Raw genomic sequence first — 25,328 nt, forward strand, 5'->3', positions numbered from 1 at the left:
TCTGCTGAAATCATCCGGGAACGTAGAGAGAGGGAAAATAAAGGTGTCAACGACAGACATATAAAACACATGCTGAATACGCACACACACACATGTACTCACTGCCCAGGTGTATATAGGGCACGTCATCATGTTGACTCTATAGCAGTCATATCTCTGTTATGGCCTCGGCCTTCTCGTTACTCTGATACTGACACCATGTCAGCATCACTCACACGTTTCATCTGTGGTTTCCTGCTTTCTAGTCTCTGTGCTGTCTCTGCCCCCTATATTAGACCATTTGGTGCTAATTGAACCCTTATTGTCAAGTCAGAATATGTTCTTAATTGACCTGTCTGGTAGAATATAAGCTAATGAAATTAGCTACAGCAGGACATTTCCCCCCCCCTGCTTCCGGTGTGAGAAGATGGCTACGCGAATTCACGTTTGCCGCGGCCTCACCCTGTACCAGTGTGGGAAGATGGCGGCGCGAACTTACGTTCAACTTAAGTTTGATGGCTGGGAGAGCTGGCGCTGGATGGGCTGGGGGAGCTTGGTCTGCTGTGTCTTGTGGGCCTAGGGACCACGGCCCTGCCTGGAGCTGAGCCCAAAGAGGAGACGCCGAGGGTGGTCTGACAGGATGCGGAAGCGGGGCAGGCTAAGCTAACTGCTAGCCCATGCAGACCGGCAGTTGCGATAACACTGAGGGCGGTCTGGCGGCGGCTTCGCCTAGCCTTGACTGTGGTTTTAGTGTCGGAGTGTGGAGTGCGGGGAGGTGTGTTGAAGGTGTCTGGCTGGGAGAGCTGGCGTTGGATGGGCTGGGGGAGCCTGGTCTGCTGCATCCTGTGGGCCCAAGGACCCCGGCCCTGCTTGGAGCTGCGCCCAAGATGAAACACCGAGGGCAGTCTGACAGGACGCGGAAGCGGGGCAGGCTAAGCTAAGTGCTAGTCCATGCAGACCGGCAGTTCCGATAACACTGAGGGTGGTCTGGCGGCGGCCTCGCCTAGACTTGACTGTGGTTTTAGTGTCGGCGTGTGGAGTACGGGGAGGTGTGTTGAAGGTGTCTGGCTGGGAGAGCTGGCGTTGGATGGGCTGGGGGAGCCTGGTCTGCTGCATCCTGTGGGCCCAAGGACCACGGCCCTGCTTGGAGCTGCGCCCACGATGAAACACCGAGGGCGGTCTGACAGGACGCGGAAGCGGGGCAGGCTAAGCTAAGTGCTAGCCCATATAGACCGGCAGTCCGATAGTCATCCTGGCGTTCGCTCTATTAGACAGTGATTTTTTTTATATATGTTGGATATATGTGTTTTTGTAGTTTTTTTTGTTTGTTTGTTTGTTTTTTGTGTGTGTGTGTGTGTGTGTGTGTGTGTGTGTGTGTGTGTGTGTGTGTGTGTGTGTAGCTCAGGATACCTTCACTAAACTTGTATGGTGGTTCACAAAACAAACCTGTCAGCGGCGTAAACAGTGGTCACATCACACTAAACACGCACACGGTGATGGCGGAGCCTCTTACCTTCCACCTCCCTGCAAACCAGACAGACAGAGACACGTGTGTGTACGTATGAACACAAATGTAAAAACGTGACAATCGGCCACCACCAACATACACAACACCTGGCACGTGGTGGAGCCGGCTGTCACTGTGACATGTCTAAAAATCCATGTTCAGCCTCTATCGCCGCAAGACGCACAACAGAAGCAACAACAAATACCTGTTTGACGATTGATTTAAATGGAAGATGTATTTACTCAACGTTTACTTTCAAACACTCACTTATTCTAAATGTGTGAATGAAAAACACCTCCAACTTACTCTTCGTACTCCACCGCTTCCTCCTGGTCCGACATGGTCGTGTGTGTTCAGAGGGTAAACCTGGAATTCATGAATCTCCATTAAAAGCCCAGAATGACTGTGATACCGTCTACGCTTCACTCACAGACAGCATCCACCCAACAGTAGGTCACCGCTGGCCCTGCAACGGGCCTGTTCCTGTAATCAATAACATCCATTCAACATACCAGAGACTGATGGAGGCTGATGGAGAGACTGTGAACTGGTGACCGAGAAGAATGTGCCTCCGCGGTTGATGTCCTCAGTTCTAGTAGTGATGGCCAGCAGGAACGTGACCAGAGATGATGTGGGATGTGGGGGGACCGAGAGAGAGAGAGAGAGAGAGAGAGAGAGAGAGAGAGAGAGAGAGAGAGAGAGAGAGAGAGAGAGAGAGAGAGAGAGAGAGAGAGAGAGAGAGGAGAGAGAGAGAGAGAGAGAGAGTGGAGGAGTTGACTCCTCGTTGTGTTTATTAATAACTGTTTTAGATAGCTTGTTCTCTCTCTTATCACCACTGCCAAAAAAGGACGCTTCAGACGCCTCGGTGTCTGACACACACGAACGACCGATGCCTCACACACACACTGAGCCACTCTCAGAAACCACAAAAACACACACACACACACACACACACACACACACACACACACACACACACACACACACACACACACACACACACATTCTATATTTCCCTATCCTTGTGGGGGCCCCTCACTGACTCCCATTCATTGACATCCCTTCCCTAGCCCTTAACCCTAACCTTAACCATGCAAACTACATGCCTAACCTTAACCCTTACCCTAACCTTAACCCTTACCCTAACCTTAACCCTTACCCTAACCTTAACCTAACCCTAACCTTAACCCTTACCCTAACCTTAACCCTAACCCTAACCCAACCCTTACCCTAACCTTAACCCTTACCCTAACTCTAACCTTAACCCTTACCCTAACCTTAACCTAACCCTTACCCTAACCTTAACCTAACCCTTACCCTAACCTTAACCCTTACCCTAACCTTAACCCTTACCCTTACCCTAACCTTAACCGAACCCTAACTCTAACCTTAAACCTAAACCCAAGTCCTAACCCTAAAATAGACCCTTTTCCTCATGGGGACCCATTAAATACCCTCAAAGGTTTCTGGTTTTTCTATCCCAAAGGGGCCATTTGGGCCCCATTGGGTAAGAAACATGAGTACACACACACACACACACACACACACACACACACACACACACGTTTTTCTATGCATGTGAGGACCATCACTGAGTAAACTCATGCCATGGCCTATGACATGAGCCATCAGAGCTGCGTGCTAACCTTAACCTTCAAGGGTAAACATACAGCTCACCCACCTTTTTTAGGGCTGACATAAATCATCACACAAAATCATGACAGACATTAAAGACATTAAAGTAAATCATGTCAATTCGATATAATCGTGGATAATAGTGTATTTCAATGGGAAAATACATGAATCAACGCTACACTGGAAAGATTGACCATGTTGGTAGTTGGCTTCATTTAGCACTACATCACTGACCTTTAACCCTATCCTGATTCTAACCTTAACCCCAAACCCGAGTCCTAACCCTAAAGCAGACCCTTAAAGAAGTATGCAGCGGATAAAATCTCCCCACTTTGCAAAACCATCCTCACTCTGATGGTTAACAACTCAAATTGGTCCTCACAAAGATAGAAGTACAAGAACACACACACACAGACACACACACGTGTCCACAGACCCTGTGGCATGCTGTCTCTGACAAAACCCACCACCCTTATCTGCAGGGCCCCTCCTCAATACCCGGTTTTAGAAATCAGAGATACTAACTAGCAAAGTGTGGTTTCGGGGAAGACGGTGGTTTACCCGAAACCTCGAGTCATCCGCCAAGCACCGCTGGAAACCCCTGAAATCTGAGCCGAATTAGCTGAAAAGGCTGAAATGCATCGCCTTGCTTTACTGAAAATACTGGAGGCTAAAGTGTAAGGGTCACAAGGAGTCGAGTCAAGTCCATTTCATTTGCATGGCCCAGTATCACAAATTACAAATCTGCCTCAGGGGGCTTTACAGCAACACAACGTCCTGTCCTTAGACCCTCACATCAGATAAGCAAAACTCCCCCAAAAAACCCCTTTAACAGGGAGAAAAATAGGAAGAAACCTCAGGGAGAGCAACAGAGGAGGGCTCTCTCTCCCAAGACGGACAACGTGCAATGGGTGTTGTGTTTACCAAGGGCGTAGGAGAGAGTTTTATATTGGGGGGGGCAAACTCTGTGGTGGTGGGGGGGGGTCCGGGGGCATGGTCACCTGGAAAAATTTTTTAAAAAGGGTTTAAACTGCCATTTTACAACAGTTTTCAGCAAAGAAAAACATATTTAATGGCCATATGATAAGGCCTCCCTCGGGAGATTAGAGTAAGGTTTATGGCAGGGGTCCTCAATAGGCGGCCCGCGGGCCACGTCCGGCCCGTGACGGGTTGATTTATGGTCCGCGAGAATTTCTGGAGAAATACCAGAAGGAAGAATTTGTTTTTTATTTCCCTACCAAAAAAAGTTTTTTAATTAATTTCTTAGTAAAAGTAAGACTAGTAATATATCGAAAAATAGATGAAAAATCTCTGTTTAAATTATAATACCTGCAACGTATCGACACCAAAACAAACTAACGAACAACATGCTGCTGGAGGTTGAGTGGCCCGTGGTTTTAAAAGTGGCCCTAAAAGTGGCCCCGCTATGAAAAGTAATTGGGGACCCCTGGTTTGTGGTTTATAATGCATGCGATGCTTCTTGCGTTGCGATTTGATGTTATTCTAGTTTATTCGTTGAGGGGCGCTCTTGGTTCGTTTTGCTGTAAGTGGTTGTGGGTTGACAGGAAGAAGAAGAAAACCCCGGAACTGTAGACTCGTTTTAGGTCGTCACGATTGCCAAGCATGGAAGCCGAATAGGTTACTATTGTAGCGAATTCGGGGGGCAACGCAACCACAGGAACTGCCGCGGCCGGGACGCGAACCCGTATCGCCCGCAGCGCAGGAGGCATCGCTAACCGCTAGACTAAAGGGTCAGACCCGCCAATATACAACAGTGTACTGCAATATCAGTAACGCCACAGCGCCATCTATAGACTAGGCTGTATCAGTACATCCCCCCCTTTTTTTAGAGAACAAATAAGCCTATTTGAATACACTGTTAAACTATAACACAATATAAGTGCTATTAACATTCTTCATAACTCAGTAAACCATAATATGCTCCAGATGTGACCAAGTGACAATAACTTCAAAACAAAATGAAATGATCCCCATACACTTACTGTATAATGAGGTTTACAGCAAATTATAAGAAATCTGTCCGATACAGTATACCAGAATGTCACTGCCTTTGTTTAGAGACCATAATAACAAACAGTTTTAAACATCAGTATAAGCATTTCCCGTAGGCAACTCTTTACTGTGCTGTGTTCCCATAAGCGAATAAACGTTTCCATAAACATAAACGTTTCCAGTTCTCTTTTCCCTTCTTTCATCATGAGCAAAATACCTAATATTCCTCAATTAGTCTTTTTGGTTTGATAACCTGTCTACTTGGCCTCTCTCTCACAGTCTCTGGGGGAGGCCAACTGTCTGTATCCCATCCAGTGACAGGTGTGGTGCTGGGTGGTCCGTGTTCTGCTGTGGAGCTGGGTGGGCTGTGCTCTGCACTGAATTGCACTCTCAGTCCATCAGTGACACCGAACTCCAGCCCGTCATGACCAGCAGGGGGCACTTTCAGTAGGTGACTACGATTCCTTCGTAGTGTGTTGCCATATTCCAGTGTTTCTCAACCGGGGGTCCGCGGACCCCTAGTGGTCCGTGGTGTAATTGCAAGGGGTCCGTGAAAATAAAATATCTTTAAAAAAAAGATCCTATGACATTTATAGAAATAGGATTATTTTACTCAAATGTGACTGAGACCTTTATCTACCTAAACTATAAAGGGTAACAGGACTTTTTTCTCTAATTACATCTGTTTCACAAGTGTAATTTATTGTATTTTAATAAGAGATCTCGCTCCCGTTTGCATTGTTAAAAGTTACTGAATACATATTCTGTTTTGTTACATATATCTGAAAGTTACTGAATACATATTCTGTTCTGTTACATATATCTGAAAGTTACTGCATACATATTCTGTTTTGTTACATATATCTGAAAGTTACTGAATACATATTCTGTTCTGTTACATATATCTGAAAGTTACTGAATACATATTCTGTTTTGTTACATATATCTGAAAGTTACTGAATACATATTCTGTTTTGTTACATATATCTGAAAGTTACTGCATACATATTCTGTTTTGTTACATATATCTGAAAGTTACTGCATAAGAATTCTGTTTTGTTAACTATATCTAAGTTACAACTGAGAGCTCTTATTTTTGCCCCAAAGAGTGAATAAATGCTATAATGCAATTTAAAATGCAGTTTCTACTGTTTCTATCACATTGCAACCCCCCTCCCCCAAGATCAGGTGGAGGGGTCCTCAGGGTAGATCAAAAATACGCAGGGGGTCCAGGACCCCAAAAAGGTTGAGAACCACTGCCATATTCAGTAAGCACCTCGTAGGATCTGGGCGCTGTCTCCTTGATTACCTTTGCAACCGGCCCCTACTGTCCATCACATCTGACGCGTACCACATCATCTTGTGCCAGCGGACATAATGGCTTGGTGGACCTATTGTAGGCATGCAAGACTGTTCTGGTTAATAGGACATTCTTCTTTCTTTTTAAGTAGGTGTTCAGCTGAGGGCAGCCGCGTTCTCAGCTGTCTGTTCATAAGGAGTTCTGCTGAAGACTTTCCACACTCAAGTGGAGCTGCTCTGTAGTTAAGCAAGGCCAGGCCAGGATCACCTCTAGTCTCTGCAGCTTTCTTTAACAGCCTCTTTACTGTCTGTACTCCTTTCTCAGCCATGCCGTTCGACCGTGGAAAGTGTGGGCTTGATGTCACATGCTCAAAACCATAAGACTCAGCAAAGTCTTTGTACTCTTGGCTACTAAATTGTGGCCCATTATCACTCACCACAGTCACTGGGATCCTGTGTCTTGCAAAGATAGCTTTGATGTGTTTTATCACTTGCTTTGCTGATGTGTCAGGCAGCAAGGCAAGGTAATCTTTCCCTGCCAAGTGAAACAAGTCTGTGCCCACTTTTCTCCATGGCTCTGCAGGCTTGCTGTGAGCCATAAGGGGCTCCTTTTGTTGTTGATACCTGTGCTGCTGGCATGTCTCACAGCGCTGCACAAGTTGTTCAATGTCTCTGCTCATGTGAGGCCGAAACATCAGTGCTCTGGCTCGTCGCTTGCCTTTTTCTATGCCTAAGTGTCCCCCATGTGTGAGTTTTGCCATGTGTGAATGCATTGAGGTAGGTATGACAATCCTATTGCCTTTCATGAGAACCCCGTTTACCTCAGTTAGTTCCTCCTTGAAGTTCAGGTATGGGCGTGGTAGCCTTTGTAATCCTGGCTGGTGTATTCTCTCCATAACAACCTGCAGCTTGCGGTCGTTTGCTGTTGCCTCTGCAATCTGCCTCCATTTCTCCTCAGACACAGGCATGCTGTTTTGTATACAGTCTATGTGTATTTGCACATCTTGAGCTGTACTGCTTGGGCCTGTGTTGTTCAAGTACACTCTGCTGAGAGCGTCTGCCATGACCAGATGCTTTCCTGGTGTGAACTCGAATGTCAGACTGTACTTTCGGAGGCGGAGCATAAGGCATTGAATACGTGGTGGTGTGTCACCCAGTGCCTTTTTTTGAGATGGCTATCAGTGGTTTGTGATCAGTCTCTAGCACCACCTCTCATCCATAAATGTATTCATGGAACCTTTCACACCCAAATACTGCTCCTAATGTCTCTTTCTCAATTTGTGCGTAGTTACGCTCCGCTGCGTTCACTGCTCTGGATGTGTAAGCTACAGGGAACCACATACCGTCATGTTCCTGAAGCAAAACTGCTCCTAATCCATCTTTAGAAGCATCAGTGGACACTTTCACAGGGAGCTCTGGGTCATAGAATTTTAAGATTGGATCTTGTATGAGACACGTCTTTAGCTTTTCCCATTCAGCCTTGTGTTCATGCTCCCACTGCCACTCTTTTTTATCTTCCAGTAGGCTGCGCAGTGCTCTTGTGTTTGCCGTTAGGTTGGGAATAAATCTGCCCACATAGTTAACTAAGCCCAAGGCACGTTGCAACTCTGTTTTGTCTTTTAGTGTCGGCATTTCTTTTATTGCTCATATCTTTTCTGGGTCAGCGTGGATCCCTGTTGCAGATAGCTTGTCTCCCAGGTAAGTTATTTCACGCACCCCGAACTGACACTTTTGTTCATTCAGCCTTAACCCTGAATCTTTTGCCTTGGCCAGCACTTTTCTTAGCCTCCCATCATGCTCTGACTTTGAATTTCCCCAAATGACAATGTCATCCAAAAACATGCCCACTCCGTCCATGCCATCAAACAGCTGTTGGATTGTCCTGTGGAAAATCTCTGGAGCAGAGGCTATACCGAAGGGCATGTGGAGGAAGCGGTGCCTTCCAAAAGGCGTGTTGAACATGCACAACTTTGCGCTTTCCTCATCCAGCTCAATATGGTAGAAGCCTGAGGATGCATCAAGTTTAGAGAAGAACTGTACACCTGCCATTGCGCTTGTGATGTCTGTCTTTGTTGGTAGGTTAAAGTACTTCAGGTCTTTTGGATCTAAGCATAGCCTTAAAGCACCAGTCGTCTTCTCGATGATAACAAGGGAATTAACCCATTCTGTAGGTTCCTCTACTTTTCTTATTATGCCTTTGTCTATCAGAGACGGCAGCTCTTTTCTCGGTCTTTCCCTCAATGCTACTGGCACTCTCCTAGCTGCATGTATTACAGTCTCGGCACCCTCTTTTAACTGTATTTTGTACTTATTTGGTAAGCGACCAACCCCGTTAAAGATGTCTTTGTACTCTCTCACTATCTCCGCTGTAGAGCCTTTGTTCGCACACTCCCCTGCACTTCCTCGGGGTCACTAGAGTGCTATCTATGACATGGACTCGTTTGACAAGCCCTAGCCTCTCACTTGCTTTCAGACCTATCAAAGGCCGTCTATCCTCCTCTAGGACAAACAGTGCACTAAAAGAGCGCCCCTCTCCTCACAGGGCAGCCCTAAACACACCCTTTGATGGTATAAGCTCATTGTTATACGCTCTTATGTTCATTTTCTTTGGTCTCACTTTGGGCTTTATTTTCAGTTTCTTGTAGTATTTCATGGGTAGGATATTGACACATGCCCCTGTGTCTATCTTCATTGGGACTGTTACATTCTCCACTTCTAAGTTGGCTATCCATTCATCTTCAGTGCCATCCTCATCCACTGGTGCTACTGTCTCTACATACAGCACATCATCATCATCATCACTGTCGCTTGCCTCCTTTGCCTGTCCCACTGAATGCACTTTTTTCTTTGTGAAACATGTCCTTGCAAAATGATTCTTACCTCCAGTTTTTTTGCGATATTCTTTGCCATATGCTGGCCACTTGTTTGCAGCAAGTTGGCTTCCACATCGTTCACAGTCTTTGCCATATTGTTTTGATAGTCTTTGTCCATGTTGTTTCTTTTTCGTTTTCTGTGACTGCCATTTTTCATTTTTCTTCTTGTGCTTTTGCACTGCATCAACTGACTTGATCGTTGTTGCACTGCCATTGCCAAAGGAATCGAGCTGTAGCTTTGTGCTTTCAGATGCTTGGCAAATCTTTACTGCTTTTTCTAGAGTAAGGTCGGTTTCCTTTAATCAAAGTAGCCTTACTCTCTTGTCCTGCACTCCCACGACGATCTGGTCTCTTATCGTGGAATCACACGGCGTGCTGAAGTTACAGGACCGGCTCTTTAGACGTACTTCTGTCACATAACTTTCTATGGACTCTCCTTCTATTCGCATTCTGTTTCTGACGACATACCGTTCGTATGTTTCATTCTTTCTTGGCGCAGGGCTATCTTGCCACGGTCGTCATCTTCTTCTCAGGCACAGCTCCAGGATTTCAGTTTTGGGAGGGGCCAGGCCGATTATGGATGGGCCTGGAATTCCCTAGGGGGGTCCGGGGACATGCTCCCCCGGAAGAAAAATTTTCAATATTGATATTTTAAATGCATCAATTTGCTGCATTTTGAGACCAAAATCGAGCTAGATAGAATAACAAATGTAATCACAAAAACCCCTCATAATTCATGCAACATTGACAAAATGAGCCAAAATGTTAAAAATTACTCAGTGTGCAAAATATTTATTGCTTGAACAGCAGCAGTACCATCACTTGCCAACGTTGAAAGCCAGTGAGTGACCATTTTGAACTATAATTCTATCACTGACCGACCAATAGAGGGCGCAACAGGTCTATGACCAAGCAACCACAGCCCAATCAAAGGCCCCGTCCCAATACCCACCCTACGAGCTACCTAGAGTGGTGCAGTTTGGTATTACGGCGTTGCGTAGGGCATGCAAAGTCCCCTGTGGGAAGGAGGTTTAAATGAATTGAATTGGGACGCCCGAGTAACGCGAGCAGAGCAGCGAGCCAGTATTCAGAACTCGCTCATAACGTCATCTGTCATGTAAAGACATGCGTGTCTCGTGAACTTGCTTGCGCATGAACATCAACATATAAATTATGTTTACAAAAACTATTTTTAGCACAAAACCATGCGATTATTGGTTGATATCGAATCATTTTTGGCTAAATGAAAATTTGTAAAAAAAAATAATATATATTTTTTGGGTAGGAAAATTGTAGGGTGGGCGTGGTGAAAAGTGGGCGGGCCTAGGACCGTCAGGCCCACCCATAACGCCGTGCCTGCTTCTTCTATCCCTACCACCAGCAGGTAGAACTCAAAACTCTGCCCGAAGCTTTTCCAGTTCTCGTGGACATTGCCTGTTAACTTTAGCTCGTCAGGCGGGCGTGTTTTTACCGTTTTACTCTGGATTTACTCCTGGTACCATGTAATGACCGCTACTCACGCCAGATGCTGTTCTCAAGCGCGTAGTTTATTCTTCGTTACTGCATAACATACGCCACAGTGTGCTGCAATATCAGTAACGCCACAGCGCCATCTATAGACTAGGCTGTATCAGTACAATAACTTTACAATTATTATTATTATTGTAACCGGTTGTTTTCTTGCCCGGTGCGGGATTCGATACGAGGTGTACTGCACCCCAAGGCGACGTCACTAACCGCTCGGCTAAAGGGTCAGACCCGTTAGCTAGGGACTAACGTGTCTTATTTGTAGTCTACATTATTATTATTATTATTCACATCGGCAGCTAAATTAACAACTTTTAAGCTATTTGAGACAAAAACGTAAAGCATAGACATCTGTACATCGTTGAGGCAAATCATGGTAGTTGGTGTAAACTACTAATAAGACACGTTAGTCCCCAGCTAACGGCTCTGACCCTTTAGCCGAGCGGTTAGTGATGTCGCCTTGTGGTGCAGTACACCCCGTATCGAATTCCGCACCGGGCAAGAAAATAACCGGTTACATTGGTTAACACATTATGAATTTGCCAAACTACCCAAACACAGCACTCTTGAAATGAATGTAAACGCTATACAAAACATCGCATTCACAATCAGGCTCATGTAACGCGTTCCGTATTAACGTTATAGCCTTCAGAATTTATTTGCGCGTGACTATCACCATGTCTCTGCTTGCTAACGTTAGCTAGCTTCCCGCTCATTGACATTGGCGGGAGTTAGCAAAAACAATGCTACTACTACTATATACATATATTTCAACCTCGGGTTTCATCACAACTACATGTTTATCGTTTAGAAATAGGTAAGTACACTTTGTGAGGGAATTTACAAACCCGTGAGTGGCGCTGACTAGCGGAGGATTCGTCGCTGCTGCCTTGAACAGTTGAGAGTCACCGCCACGTCACCGCAGTCACGTCTCAGCGGGCCGCCGCCGGTACCAAGACGTGGGGCGGAGGTTGTTGTTGTTGTTAATACTGTAACCGGTTATTTTCTTGCCCGGTGCGGGATTCGATACGGGGTGTACTGCACCACAAGGCGACATCACTAACCGCTCGACTAAAGGGTCAGAGCCGTTAGCTAGGGGCTAACGTGTCTTATTAGTAGTTTACAGTCGTCACCCTCTCCCGGGAGCGCGCCCTCGCGCTTTGTTATTCCCGCGCTCAGAAGAGACTTCTGAGGATCTGCACACTTCCGGATCCCACCGCTGCCACCAATGTAACCGGTTATTTTCTTGCCCTGTGCGGGATTCGATACGGGGTGTACTGCGACGTCACTAACCGTTCGGCTAAAGGGTCAGAGCCGTTAGCTAGGGGCTAACGTGTCTTATTAGTAGTTTACAGTCGTCACCCTCTCCCGGGAGCGCGCCCTCGCGCTTTGTTATTCCCGCGCTCAGAAGAGACTTCTGAGGATCTGCACACTTCCGGATCCCACCGCTGCCACCAATGTAACCGGTTATTTTCTTGCCCTGTGCGGGATTCGATACGGGGTGTACTGCGCCACAAGGCGACGTCACTACCCGCTAGGCTAAAGGGTCAGACCCGTTAACTAGGGGCTAACGTGTCTTATTAGTAGTTTACACTACTTTTACATATTGCGGGAATATGTCCAATATTATATATTTTTATGCATATATCTAGTAGTTGATGTTCTTGTTTGTTGGGGGGGGGGCGAAGAAGCCCCCCCCCTCACATTGAGGGAGACTTGTCCCCTCCGCCCCCCCCCCCCTCCAGTTCCGACGCGCTTGGTGTTTACACAGTTTACAGAATACTACACCGAAAGAGGATAACAGAATTATAACGGAATTATAAAATATACTGTAACGTGCATGGATAAGAAGACACGCTGGCCGCTGGCTGGCGAACCTGACCCTTTAGTCGAGCGGTTAGCGATGTCTCCTGCGGTGCGGACGATACAGGTTCGCGTCCCGGCCGCGGCAGTTCCTGTGGTTGCCCCCCGAATTCGCTACAATATGAAGAATATGATGAGGAGGAGGATGCCGAGCAGCGTCCACGCGCCATCGGACCAGCCCTGGACCCGAGCCACGCGACCAAAGAAAAAAAGTCGGTGAACATTTTGATGTAGCGCGTGCGTGCGTGTGTGTGTGTGTGTGTGCGTGCGCGCGTGCGCGTGCGTGTAGAGTGAGCATTAAGGACGTTACAGCGATGTAAAAAAAAAAGTTCGTTTCAGTTTTTCTCTGAAAATCCGGTTCTTAATTTGCATTGCAGTCTATGGGGCAGTTGGATGATACTCCTCCCACTGCGAGGCTCGTAGCTGATGTTCCGCACGTGACTGTGGTTTGGTGGTCACGTGGCCCGGAAGAGCAGAACTTTCTCACACGTTTGCTGAGTAAACCGTGTATGGGAGGGACATTTGTGAGACTTATGAGGGCTTAAGTGTGAAATCTCTGAGTACAGCAGAACAGCTGACCTTTATTACACCCCTGTTATATAGTCAAAAACTGTGTGGGGGGGGGGATAAAACTTAAACTGATAGTTCAAAAACTGTAAAAGATACCAAAAATCTGAATCAAAGTTTAATAGTTCATTCTTGTGACCCCCTTTAAAGTAAGTGGTGCCTGTAGCTGAAAGTATGCGGAAGTATTTGAGGTGGAGTGTTTGAACATTCCCTCCATTCACTGCTGTTATCAAAGAAATTGCAGAAATGTTTTTATAAAAAAAGTTGAATGTAAACAAACATGTCGTTAAAGAGCTGAACATTTTGATATCTGAATGGTTTCTGTAGCTGAAAGCATGCAGAAGAGTAAAAAAAACGTACAGAATGAAGATGAAGACGAAGAAGAGAATGATGATGATGATGATACTGGGAATAACATTAGCCTGCTAGCTAGCAGGCTGATGTTCTGTGGTAGGTTAAAATGAGACCGCACACATTGGGATATGCAACGATGAAGCAGTAAAATACATTTCTGATGGAATTTTGTAGTTTAAAAAATACTTTATTGTGTAGACAGGCAGCATGCTGTACCACATGGACAGCCAGAACAAACAGAATGGCAAAGAAATTTTATTTTGGCAGCAAGAAAAAAAGACCATTCATTTAATTGCAATCCCAGTATTCCCAGTTCTATATTCAATAAGAATGGACCTTATTAGCCATAACCGCTCACCTGTTAAAGTGCTTAAAAGAATCACCTGAAGTAAAAAAAAAAGAGTCAAAGTAAGTTTTCTGAACATAGCTGAACTTTCTCCCTCTCCTCACATCCACCGACTCTCTCTCTCCTTCCTCTCTCTCCCTCCTTCCCTTAAACAACGTCTTCATGTTTAACCTTTGGTAATGGAAATGAAACACACAACTGCTCAGACAGAGAAGGAAGCAAAAGGATGAATGAAGGTGGTTGAGCCTGAAAGTGACGTCCGGTTTATTCGTCAAGTCTTCCGGAGATCTGCTGTGGAAACAGAAAAGAAGAAAAATATGAAAAGGTGGAAGAATAGACGAGTCTCTTCCTCCTCCCATTTCTCCATCCTGACAACCTGCAAATGAATGAAGGGACAAAGCCTCAAAGTCAACAGCAAAGACACTTTAGTCTTGCTGCACCATAATATTCATGTGAGGACCTGTTGTTGGTGTGGTGTATTGGATCGAGCACTCGGTGCTCGATTGTGTTGGACTGTCACCACTACTGAGTTCTGTAATACACTGGTCGAGCCCAGTAGTGTGTGATGTCTCCGTCAGTAAAGATCAGACTTGTGCCGCATCCTCGTCTCCGTGTACTTATATATATTAGTGATTAAGTTAGTAACCCACGAATAGTAACACTACAATAGTGTACATAAGAGAAGTCACAACAGTTGGGGCAGTGTGGAAGTTGCCGGGGGCAGTTTTCTTACCCGCTGGGTGTCTTTATCAGCGGGGCGTCCTTCATTTGGAGGTCCTGCCAGGCCCTGTGTTTGGGAGGTCATCCTCTCCTCGGTTCTCAAACAGGCTCCTCTTAAAGCTGATGTTCACATGTCTCAGGTCCTCAACACACAGAACGGACAGTCACCGACACCGTTAGCGGCGATACGGAGGGATGACCCGCCCCCTGGCGGCCAAACACTCACATTACAGTATTTTATATGAAGGAAGTTGAGGTTCTCTGAAACAATTGATAACCCATTTGATTGATAACTCATGCTGTCAATCAAACCGTTAGCAAATATCTTTCATTAAAATGCACTGCAGTGCACTTTACTTTGAATTAGAGTGCGGAGATCAAAAATAAATCTATCACACAAGAAGGAAAATAGAAATACTAAATAAATAAATGAACGAATGAATAGAAATAATGGAAAAAATGAAACCTTATAAAACAAACTGAAGATATAAATGATTATATCAATCAAAACAAAATTAGGTACATTAGAACAGGCATAATTAATCAACAGCAAAATTAAAAAGAAATTGGAATTTAAATTAAACTTAAATCAATTTAAATTAATTTTAATTTAAATTTAATCAATTTAAATTAAACTTAAGTTGAACTTAATGGAATCAAATATAATTAGGATTGTAATACTGAATATATAGTGTGGAGTATGGCACCAACTCACTGTGGGGATTTGAGAGGAGCCGGTCTGGTTTTTCTTGGTGATCCAACGGTTGATCCGCTCCGACATTCCTGACGTGAAGCCCCGAAATTCCTGATGTGATAAAGCCACAATCCACTATGATGACTGACAATAATCATAATTATTATTATTATCATCATCATCATCATTATGTTGTTGTTGTTGTTGTTGTCAGTAAACAACCTGAACCTTCAGCTTCAGCAATGTCATCACTAAATTCTCATTTCATTTTTTCCTAGCATTTTTCTTGTCATTATTTCACAAAAATATAAGCGTTGTTAATATTTCCAATCTGTCTGCTAATGCTAACAAGTGTGTTGTAGTGTCCTATTACTCACTGATTAATCACTATTTACAGAAAGTCATCATAAAGTGTGACCCAATCATTTCCACCTACAACGCATTCATTATCCTGACAGCTGCAGAGCGCCTGTCTCAAACCGGGCGAAGGTTCTCTTGCTGTTATGGCACCAGTATGGTTGGCTCATGATTTCCAGTTTCATGTCCCGGTATTGTGTTACCTGTCTGGAGACCCCGGGGCTGGTGGGAGGCGTCGCCTGCGGCTCCTCAAACAGACATCTCTTCCGGGACACCTCGTCCAGGAGGAACAGGGTCCTCTGGGTCACGTCTGGCGAACGCATGGCCTCCGACTTCTGCACGCAAACGGCGACCAGAGAGGAGAGAAGACCAGTGAATGCAAAACTAAGGTTAAGAGGGTTTAACGCCGTTTGCACCAATCTGCTACAGCAGTTCCGTGTTAGGGGTTAATTTTGTTTTTAATGTTTGATAATGTTGGCGACACTGTGTGTGTGTGTGTGTCTATGTTTCGTGTGGAAGGAAGTGTGTGACCTGTGCAGCCTGGGCCAGTTTTGCCATCTTCTCCTGGATAGACCTGGAGGACACCCTCTGTTTGGAACTGGCCACGATAGAAAATACATCAAGAAACACACACACACACACACACACACACACACACACACACACACACACACACACACACACACACACACACACACACACACTATCAATCAATCATCCATCCATCCATTATGCAAACCGCTTATCCTGCTCTCAGGGTCGCAGGATGCTGGAGCCTATCCCAGCAGTCAATCAATCAATCAATAATAATAATAATTTTATTTATAGAGCACTTTTCTAAAGCAATGTCACAAAGTGCTTCACAAAAAAATGTAAAAGCAGATAAGGCAAGAGTAAGACCAAACAAGAAAAGGCAAGAATAAGACCAAACAAGTAAGAGTAAAAACAAAAACAGCATAAATAAAAACAAATATCAAATATTTTAAAAGCTTTCATAAAATAAACTTTTTAAGACGAGATCAATCAATCAATCAACCAATCAATCAATCAACCATCTATTCATCTATCTTAGTGCTGGATGATATGGAAAATATTATTTTCATGATAATTATAGGGTATTTTATGCAGTTTTAACACACACACACACACACACACATATATATGTATATGTATGTATATGTGCGTGTATAAATATATATGTATTTATGTGTGTGTGCGTGTGTGTATGTATGTATATGTGTGTGTGCGTGTATGTATGTATGTATATGTGTGTGTGTGCGTGTATGTATGTATGTATGTATGTATGTATGTATGTATCTATATGTGTGTGTGTGTATGTATGTATGTATGTGTGTGTGTGTGTGTGTGTGTGTGTGTGTGTGTGTGTGTGTGTGTGTGTGTGTGTGTGTGTGTGTGTGTGTGTAAAACACCCTCCAAACAGGCGGGGAGACAGACAGGTACTATTGAACATTATTATGTGATAAAGAGAGAGAGGGTCTCACCTTCTCTGGAAGGGGGAAGTTTGGTCTTCATCTTGACTTTGGTCCTGGTCAGAAACACAGACAGGATATTAACATGGCGGTCTCTGTAAAACATCTACAGTGCAGCATGGACACAGCACAGCACATTACAGCTACACAGTAAGACGTCCCAGCAGGCAGCAGGAGGATGAGCGGGGTCTCTGCCGGGTTCTCTCATCCAAAAGATTAATGTGTGTAAATAAACCAGCAGTACCGACCATAGCTGTGTGTAGACAGCAGGCCGGAGGACTCTTATGAAGCCATCACCAAGAAAAATAGAGAAGAACAACAGGTTGAATGCTGATAATTATCTTACCGCGTCGGATTCAAACTTCTTGGAGGCAACACGAACACTCGAGCTAAAACAGAAAGGAAAGCTGAAGCTTAAACCGTGTGAGAGGAACAGACAGAAAGAAGTGTGTGTGTGTGTGAGAGAGAAAGAGAGAGTGACGGGAATGAAGAGAGAGCTTGTCTCACCTCCTCTGCAGAGGCATGCTCTCCTCCTCTTTCTTCTTCAGCATCTGTCAAAGAGAAGCGGACGAAGGTGTGTTTGTTAAGCGTCCCTGCAGGGCTCTGAGACTCAAACAGGCCACTGCTCACTCCTCTGCAGCCGCCCGCCCAGCAAACAGAGGCAGGTCAACACAGTTTCTATTGACACGCATGCAAATGGCCATGCTGATAGTCTGACAGGCCATGCATGAGACAGTGTGTTAACAGGCAAATAGGCAAAAGGTGAGCATCAATATCTCTAAGAGGTGAAGGGTAAAAACATGCAAAAACACACACACACACATGCATATGTGTGTGTCTGTGTGTCTGTGTGATATTACCCTAAAAGACGCAGTCCTGGAGCTCTGTCTGGCAAAGGCAGGTCTGGTTATCTGTTCAAAACTAACTGAGCTGTTGGTGGGAGAGCCGTTCATACTGACCTAGGAGACAGAAAACAAACAAGTAAATCTAACACTTCATGTCCTGTGGATAAAATGAGCTTTCATGGCTTTCAAGCTTACCATCAGGGGGCGCTACTGTTCTATCTCAATGATGGGCAGTGCAAGAACCGTAAACTGCCCAAGTCCACTTCAACCAAAGACAATAGAGGTGTTAGTTGCTAATGGCGTCATGTCTGTTAGTTTGGCCCTCACACTCTGAACAGTGTGTGTGTGTGTGTGTGTGTGTGTGTGTGTGTGTGTGTGTGTGTGTGTGTGTGTGTGTGTGTGTGTGTGTGTGTGTGTGTGTGTGTGTGTGTGTGTGTGTGTGTGTGTCAGGTTTTTTGGCCCCCATCAGGATAGAAAAACCAGAAACCACCTACCTTGTGAGGACACTTTATGGGTCCCCATAAGTAAGAGGGTCTATTTTAGGTTTGGGACTTGGGTGTAGGGTTAGGGTTAGAATCAGGATTAGGTTAAGGTTAGGAGAAGAAGAAAAAAAGAAGAAACTACTTTAATTGACAATGTAGTCTCACAATGAATGTGTTCTCTGCATTTAACCCATCCTATTGTATAGGAGCAGTGAGCAGCTGCAGCACCTGGGGACCAACTCCAGCTCTTCTTTCCATTGCCTTGCTCAGGGGCACAGACAGGAGTATTAACCATAACGTGCATGTCTTTTTGATGGTGGAAGGAAACCAGAGCACCCGGAGGAAACCCACGCAGACATGGGGAGAACACGCAAACTCCACACAGAAAGGACCTGGGACGGCCTGCGGTTCGAACCCAGAACCTTCTTGCTGTGAGGTAACAGTGCTAACCACTGGGCTACCGTGCTGCCATGTTAGAGTATAGGTTAAGGCTAGAATAAGGATTAGGTTAAAGTTTGGGTAAGGGTTAAGGTTAGGCATGTAGTTATGATGGTAAAGGTTAGGGTTAAGGGCTATGTAGTCACTGAGGGTTCCCCACATGTGTATAGGATGCTATGACGTGTGTGTGTGTGTGTGTGTGTGTGTGTGTGTGTGTGTGTGTGTGTGTGTGTGTGAGACACTACCTCCTGCGTGTGTCCATTCTGTGTTTGGCTCTGGCAGGGAGACGACCATTGTTCTCTGGGTGACAAAGGAGCGCATGGGGAGCAAGGGCTCATGGGAGTTGTGTGCCCGCTCCTCTCGCTGGTGGAGGGAGTTTTGTCGAGGGAGATGGAGACTGAACTGCTGGACAAAAAAACACATTTGTCAACCTAAGCGTTACAGCAACATGTGTATTAAGGCCGGTCTGTCCTGCAGTATGAAGGCGGTGAAGCAGTATGGGACACGGCGGTTACTGTAAAATACTCAGTACTCTCTGCAGTATGAGGGCGGTGAAGCAGTATTGGACACGGTTTTTACTGTAAAATACTCGGTACTCTCTGCAGTATGAAGGCGGTGAAGCAGTATGGGACACGGCGGTTACTGTAAAATACTCGGTACTCTCTGCAGTATGAAGGCGGTGAAGCAGTATGGGACACGGTTTTTACTGTAAAATACTCAGTACTCTCTGCAGTATGAAGGCAGTGAAGCAGTATGGGACACGGTTTTTACTGTAAAATACTCAGTACTCTGCAGTATGAAGGCAGTGAAGCAGTGTTGGACACGGTTTTTACTGTAAAATACTCAGTACTCTCTGCAGTATGAAGGCAATGAAGCAGTATGGGACATGGTGGTTACTGTAAAATACTCATTAGTCTCTCTGTTCCTCTTAAAATATATCGCTCGCTCATGTGTTGTGAAGAGATACAGCACTATTTGACGTCTATAAGCCAATATTTTAAAAACAAAGATCTTTAAATCCTGGTCATAGATATTGTGCAAGGTTTCTTTTTTTTTTAAGAAAAAATAGTGCATATTACTTTAGAATGAAAGCTTTTCATTTTTTACATTTTGCATATTTATTTAGATTGTTAACCTTAAAGGTCCCATGAAGCAGCATTTAGAGCGACGCCGTCTTCCACCATTTGACAGTGAGGGGAGGGAGACTGATTTGACTGACAGCCAATCACGGCCGGGCATTTTTAGACGAGTCTGGATGTCGACGTGCTATTGGCTGCTCTGTTTGGCGGCAGCTCACCCCGCCTTCTCTAAATCTCACTCACACAAGCTTTTTTTGTATTTTTCTAATCCTCCCCAATTGTACTTGGCCAATTATCCTACTCGTCACATCCGGCTTCCCACCCGCAGCCAACTGTAGAGACGCCCGACCATACCGGATGTTACACGGGGATTCGAACCACCGACCCCCGTGTTGGTAGGCAACGGAATAGACCGCTACGCTACCTGGGCGCCACTCATTCGATCTTTTGGCATTTTCCTTAGTGCGGGATGACGTCACTTAAATATTATTGTATACGTCGGGAAGAGGAAAAACGTTATTCTTACAAACAGAAAAATAAGAATAATTTCTAGAACACGGCGTTAAATAAATGTAAAGTAAGTGCACATTAAAAAAAAAGGGTAACAAAAATTAAAAACCGGCTGTCGTGTGTAATTACTTCACCTGACAAACTTGCGGGACGGCCGAGATGTCGTCTGGGGTTCTGGGTCTTTGTCTGGCAGCTCTCCGTTTTCGGACTGGCGGGAAAAAGAAAGCCAGGATTAAAATGGCGAACGGTGGAAAACAGCGGGTCTGTACGGAAGACGGAGACGCGCCGTTTTACACCGCGTGGCGTCACACCTCGTGGCCACGCCCTCAAGTGTCGCCGTCGCTGTTCTAGTCGAGCCGATTTTATTTGTGCAGCCCAATAGTCAAGTGTAATAAAAGATAAAGTCCAGTTTATGACCTTAAGCACACAGTACCACACTTTCAGTACAATTTGCATTTTTGTTTAACCTCACATGAACTCTGAAAGTCTTTCGTTAGGACAGGAAACAAAGTCATATACGGTAGTCCACATGAGATGGCAATGAAAGACTTCTGACTGGTAAATGGAGTGTGTGTGTGTGTGTGTGTATATATATGTATATATATAAAACACTTTTCTATCTACCCACTACTCACAGTGCTTTACAGTATACGCCTCACATTCACATGCACATTCCCACACTGATGGAGGAGGCTGCCATGCAAGGCACCAACCTGCTCATCAGGAGCAGTTAGGGGTTCAGTGTCTTGCTCAAGGACACTTCAACACGCTCTCTGGAGGAGCCGGGGATTGAACCAGCGACCTTCTGATTACTGGACGACCCGCTCTGCCTCCTGAGACATACCACCGACTTGTACATTTACTAACGCTTTACATATGCCTTTGTGTGTGTGTGTGTGTGTGTGTGTGTGTGTGTGTGTGTGTGTGTGTGAGAGAGGGAGTGAGAGAGAGAGAGAGAGAGAGAGAGAGAGAGAGAGAGAGAGAGAGAGAGAGAGAGAGAGAGAGAGAGAGAGAGAGAGAGATACTGTTAACCACATGCCTGTGTGCCGTTATCCAGCTTTGAGGTAATAACTGCAGGCTAACATTCCCAAGAGCTAAGTATTTGTCTGGGGAATGTACTAGGTGTGTGTGTGTATGATGTACAGTGTGTACTGTATGTACTGTATATATTTTATGTACCGTATATATTTTAGTAATGTTTCCAGGAGAAGGGAAAAGGTTGGCATGGCGTGTTTTTGGTGTATAATTCCTGACAATCATTAATGTGACTCTGCGTGGGGCGACAGCTCCAATAACCGTGTTTAAGCACGCTGTGGGGAGGCTCGTGCAGCACTCGGTTATGTCCAAGTAAAGTATTAATAGCACAGATCTGAGTCGGTGTGTCTATTGTCTGCTATCTGTCCCTCCTTTACTCCTGCTAGGATTCATCTTTAAGAGAAAAAAGCTTTGCACATGCTAGTTATTACATCGATCAAACAGCTTTTAAAATGGAGTGATTCAGTTTGAACCATTTTTAACAATACTTCTTTCTATCTGATGATGCCAGAAACACCCAGAGCTCAGCTATGTCCTATATGGTCCTATGCGATCCTATGTGGTCCTACATGAGCCCGTGCGGCCCTATGTGAGCCTATGTGATCCTATGTGGTCCTGCGTGGTCCTACATGAGCCTGTGTGGCCCTATGTGAGCCTATGTGAACCTATGTGGTCCTATTTGGTCCTATGTGATCCTATGTGGTCCTACTATGTGGTCCTACACTATATGTACAAAAGTATTGGGACACCTGGCCATTACACCTACAGGAGCTTTTATGACATCCCATTCTAAAGCCATAGGTATTAATATGGAATTGCTCCTCCCTTTGCAGCTATAACAGCTTCCACTCTTCTGGGAAGGCTTTCCACAAGATTTTGGAGTGTGTCTGTGGGAATTTTTGCCCATTCATCCAGAAGAGCATTTGTGAGGTCAGGCACTGATGTTGGACAAGAAGCCCTGGCTCGCAATCTCCGTTCTAGTTCATCCCAAAGGTGTTTGATGGGGTTGAGGTCAGGTCTCTGTGCGGGCCAGTCAAGTTCTTCCACACCAAACTCACCCAGCCATGTCTTAATGGACCTTGATTTGTGCACTGGGGCACAGTCATGCTGGAACAGAAAAGGACCCTCCCCAAACTGTTCCCACAAAGTTGGAAGCATAGAATTGTCCAAAATGTCTTGGTATGCTGAAGCATTAAGATTTCCCTTCACTGGAACTAAGGGGCCTAGCCCAACCCCTGAAAAACGACCCCATACCATTATCCCTCCTCCACCAAACTTTACAGTTGGCACAATGCAGTCAGGCAGGTAATGTTCTCCTGGCATCCGCCAAACCCAGACTCGTCCATCAGATGGCCAGACAGAGAAGCGTGATTCGTCACTCCACAGAACACGTTTCCACTGCTCCAGAGTCCAGTGGCAGCGTGCTTTACACCACTCCATCTGATGCTCGGCATTGTGCTTGGTGATGTAAGGCTTGCATGCAGCTGCTCGGCCATGGAAACCCATTCCATGAAGCTCCTGGCACACAGTTTTTGTGCTGAAGTTAATGCCAGAGGAAGGTTGGAGCTCTGCAGTTATTGAGTCAACAGAGCGTTGGCGACTTTTACGCATTATGCGCCTCAGCACTCGATGACCCCGCTGTGTGACTTTATGTGGTCTGCCACTTCATGGCTGAGTTGCTGTTGTTCCTAAACACTTCCACTTTTCAATAATACCAATTACAGTTGACTGTGGAATATCTAGCAGGGAAGAAATTTCACGAAGTGACTTATTGCAAAGGTGGCATCCTATGACAGTACCACGCCTGAACTCACCGAGCTCTTCAGAACGACCCATTCTTTCACAAATGTTTGTAAATGCAGACTGCGTGGCTACCTGCTGGATTTCATACACCTGTGGCAATGGGTCTGAATGAAACACCCGAATTCAATGATTAAGAGGTGTGTCCCAAGACTTTTGTCCATATGGTGTATGTGAGCCTATGTGATCCTATGTGGTCCTATATGGTCCTATGTGGTCCTATGTGATCTTATGTGATCCTATGTGATCGTAGTCTGACCTAACGGATGTGAGAAACTCGTAAGGTGTCCAGATTGGTGCCGACTGAAACTGCTCAGACATTTCTGGCCCTCTCTTCTCCGAGCACGTGGAATTACAGACGTCAACGTCCCCCTAGAAACACTAGAAACTTTACACCATGGATAACTATGAGATTAAGATTTGATCCGGCTCTATTCAAGCCATGTCTGACTCATTCTGTTAGCGATATCAACAATTTCCAAAGAATAGACATAAACACATTTGAACCATGATTTCCTTGTCTGTTTGCCAACTGGCCATGGGAAAAGCCTGTTTGTTTGTTTTTTGTTTTTAGGTATGGCCCTCCATTCCCCTGTGTGGAGTTAGCTTAGCAACTAGCGCATCGCTAATGGGCCCAGTTAGTTCTTCTAAACCTGCAGCTTGTTTTTGGTTTATGACATCCTTCCCTGAACAGATTGTGCTTATTTCTGTTGTGTTCATAATTAAAACCACAACGTTGACAAACATTTAATTTTTTTCGATGTGTTTTTGTTTGGAGGCTCCTCCACTGCTCACGTAACAACAAGTTATGCGAACTCGCCTAAAGAATTTGCTACTCGACTCTGTTTCTGAGGGAAAAGTCCACCAGAATAGTGACTGGTTTCTTCAAAATGGAAAATCCCATCTGTTTCTCTCAGTATCCAGCTATTATTATTATTAGTAGTAGTAGTAGTACTATTATTATTATTATTATCATTATTATCCAACGAGTATTGGGTTCAGCTAAAACTTACTCTGGCTAGCAAGACTAATTTGATTCCTTTACAACAGACAGATCCCTTTAACTGTGTTTAATTAAACTAGACATCCATCTTCTCTCTCATTACAAGTCTTCCTGGTTCACCTTTCTGGTTGTGACAGTAGCGGTGGTGGCAGGGGGCGCCGAGGGCCGGGCCGCAGTGGAGCTCGGTGGCTTCCTCCTCCCCTCTTCCTCCTCCTCTTCCAAATCCCCCAGTAGCTCCACCCTGGCCCCTCCTCCCTCTCCTCCTCTGCCTCTCCCCTCTTCATCCTCCTCCTCCTTCTGTTGTCTCAGCGTCTCCACATGTCGGATCCTCCTCTTCTCATCTCGAACACGCAGCATCTCTTCAAAGTCCACCTGTAGCTGGTCAATGCTGCACCGACATGTGCACGCACAAACACACAAATACACACACACACACAAACACACAAATACACACACACACACACACACACACACACACACACACACACACACACACACACACACACACACACACAGATATATATGAGCATTACATATGATAGATAGCCCCGAGACAGAGAGAGAGGTAGAGAGAGATCAGGTTTCATAAAATGAAAGGCTTCATAGTTTCTCTCCCTGAGTGAAAAGTCTCTTTGAAGGCTGCTTGTTCTCCGGGCTCCTCAGCTGTTGATGGTTTTGACAGCTTTTCATGGTCCACGTGGTGTCAGGTTCACTGGGTTGGAAATGGTACAGGACTTGACATAGTTCATCTGATACAGCGCACTACCATCACGGAAGGTGACCTCCACATTACTCATCCCTATGGCTACAGTCCCGTGAAAGAGTCATGTGAGAAAGTGAAAGAGAGGGGACGAAGAATAAAAGGGCCGGTAGATAGAGGGAGAGAGGGAAGTAGTGGGGGGGGGGGCAGGA

The 25,328-nt window shown here is 45.3% G+C and overlaps 1 protein-coding gene across 1 annotated transcript in view; it reads right to left on the minus strand.

Annotated features, from left to right (window-relative positions):
• Positions 1-13,796: 13,796 nt before the first annotated feature.
• lad1 (ladinin) overlaps positions 13,797-25,328 on the minus strand; it is a 13,990-nt gene continuing 2,458 nt past the window's right edge. The window contains exons 2-13 of the mRNA XM_056275157.1: positions 24,537-24,804; positions 20,713-20,786; positions 19,235-19,394; positions 18,085-18,183; positions 17,732-17,775; positions 17,571-17,613; positions 17,237-17,280; positions 16,266-16,332; positions 15,938-16,069; positions 15,399-15,488; positions 14,697-14,826; positions 13,797-14,254 (exon numbers count right to left, since the gene is read on the minus strand). Of these exons, the coding sequence (XP_056131132.1) occupies positions 14,728-14,826; positions 15,399-15,488; positions 15,938-16,069; positions 16,266-16,332; positions 17,237-17,280; positions 17,571-17,613; positions 17,732-17,775; positions 18,085-18,183; positions 19,235-19,394; positions 20,713-20,786; positions 24,537-24,804 (1,120 nt within the window). The 3' untranslated portion in view covers positions 13,797-14,254; positions 14,697-14,727. The remainder of the gene's footprint in view (positions 14,255-14,696; positions 14,827-15,398; positions 15,489-15,937; positions 16,070-16,265; positions 16,333-17,236; positions 17,281-17,570; positions 17,614-17,731; positions 17,776-18,084; positions 18,184-19,234; positions 19,395-20,712; positions 20,787-24,536; positions 24,805-25,328) is intronic.

The sequence above is a fragment of the Lampris incognitus genome, chromosome 2 (assembly GCF_029633865.1).
Source record: "Lampris incognitus isolate fLamInc1 chromosome 2, fLamInc1.hap2, whole genome shotgun sequence".
Lineage (NCBI taxonomy): Eukaryota > Metazoa > Chordata > Actinopteri > Lampriformes > Lampridae > Lampris > Lampris incognitus.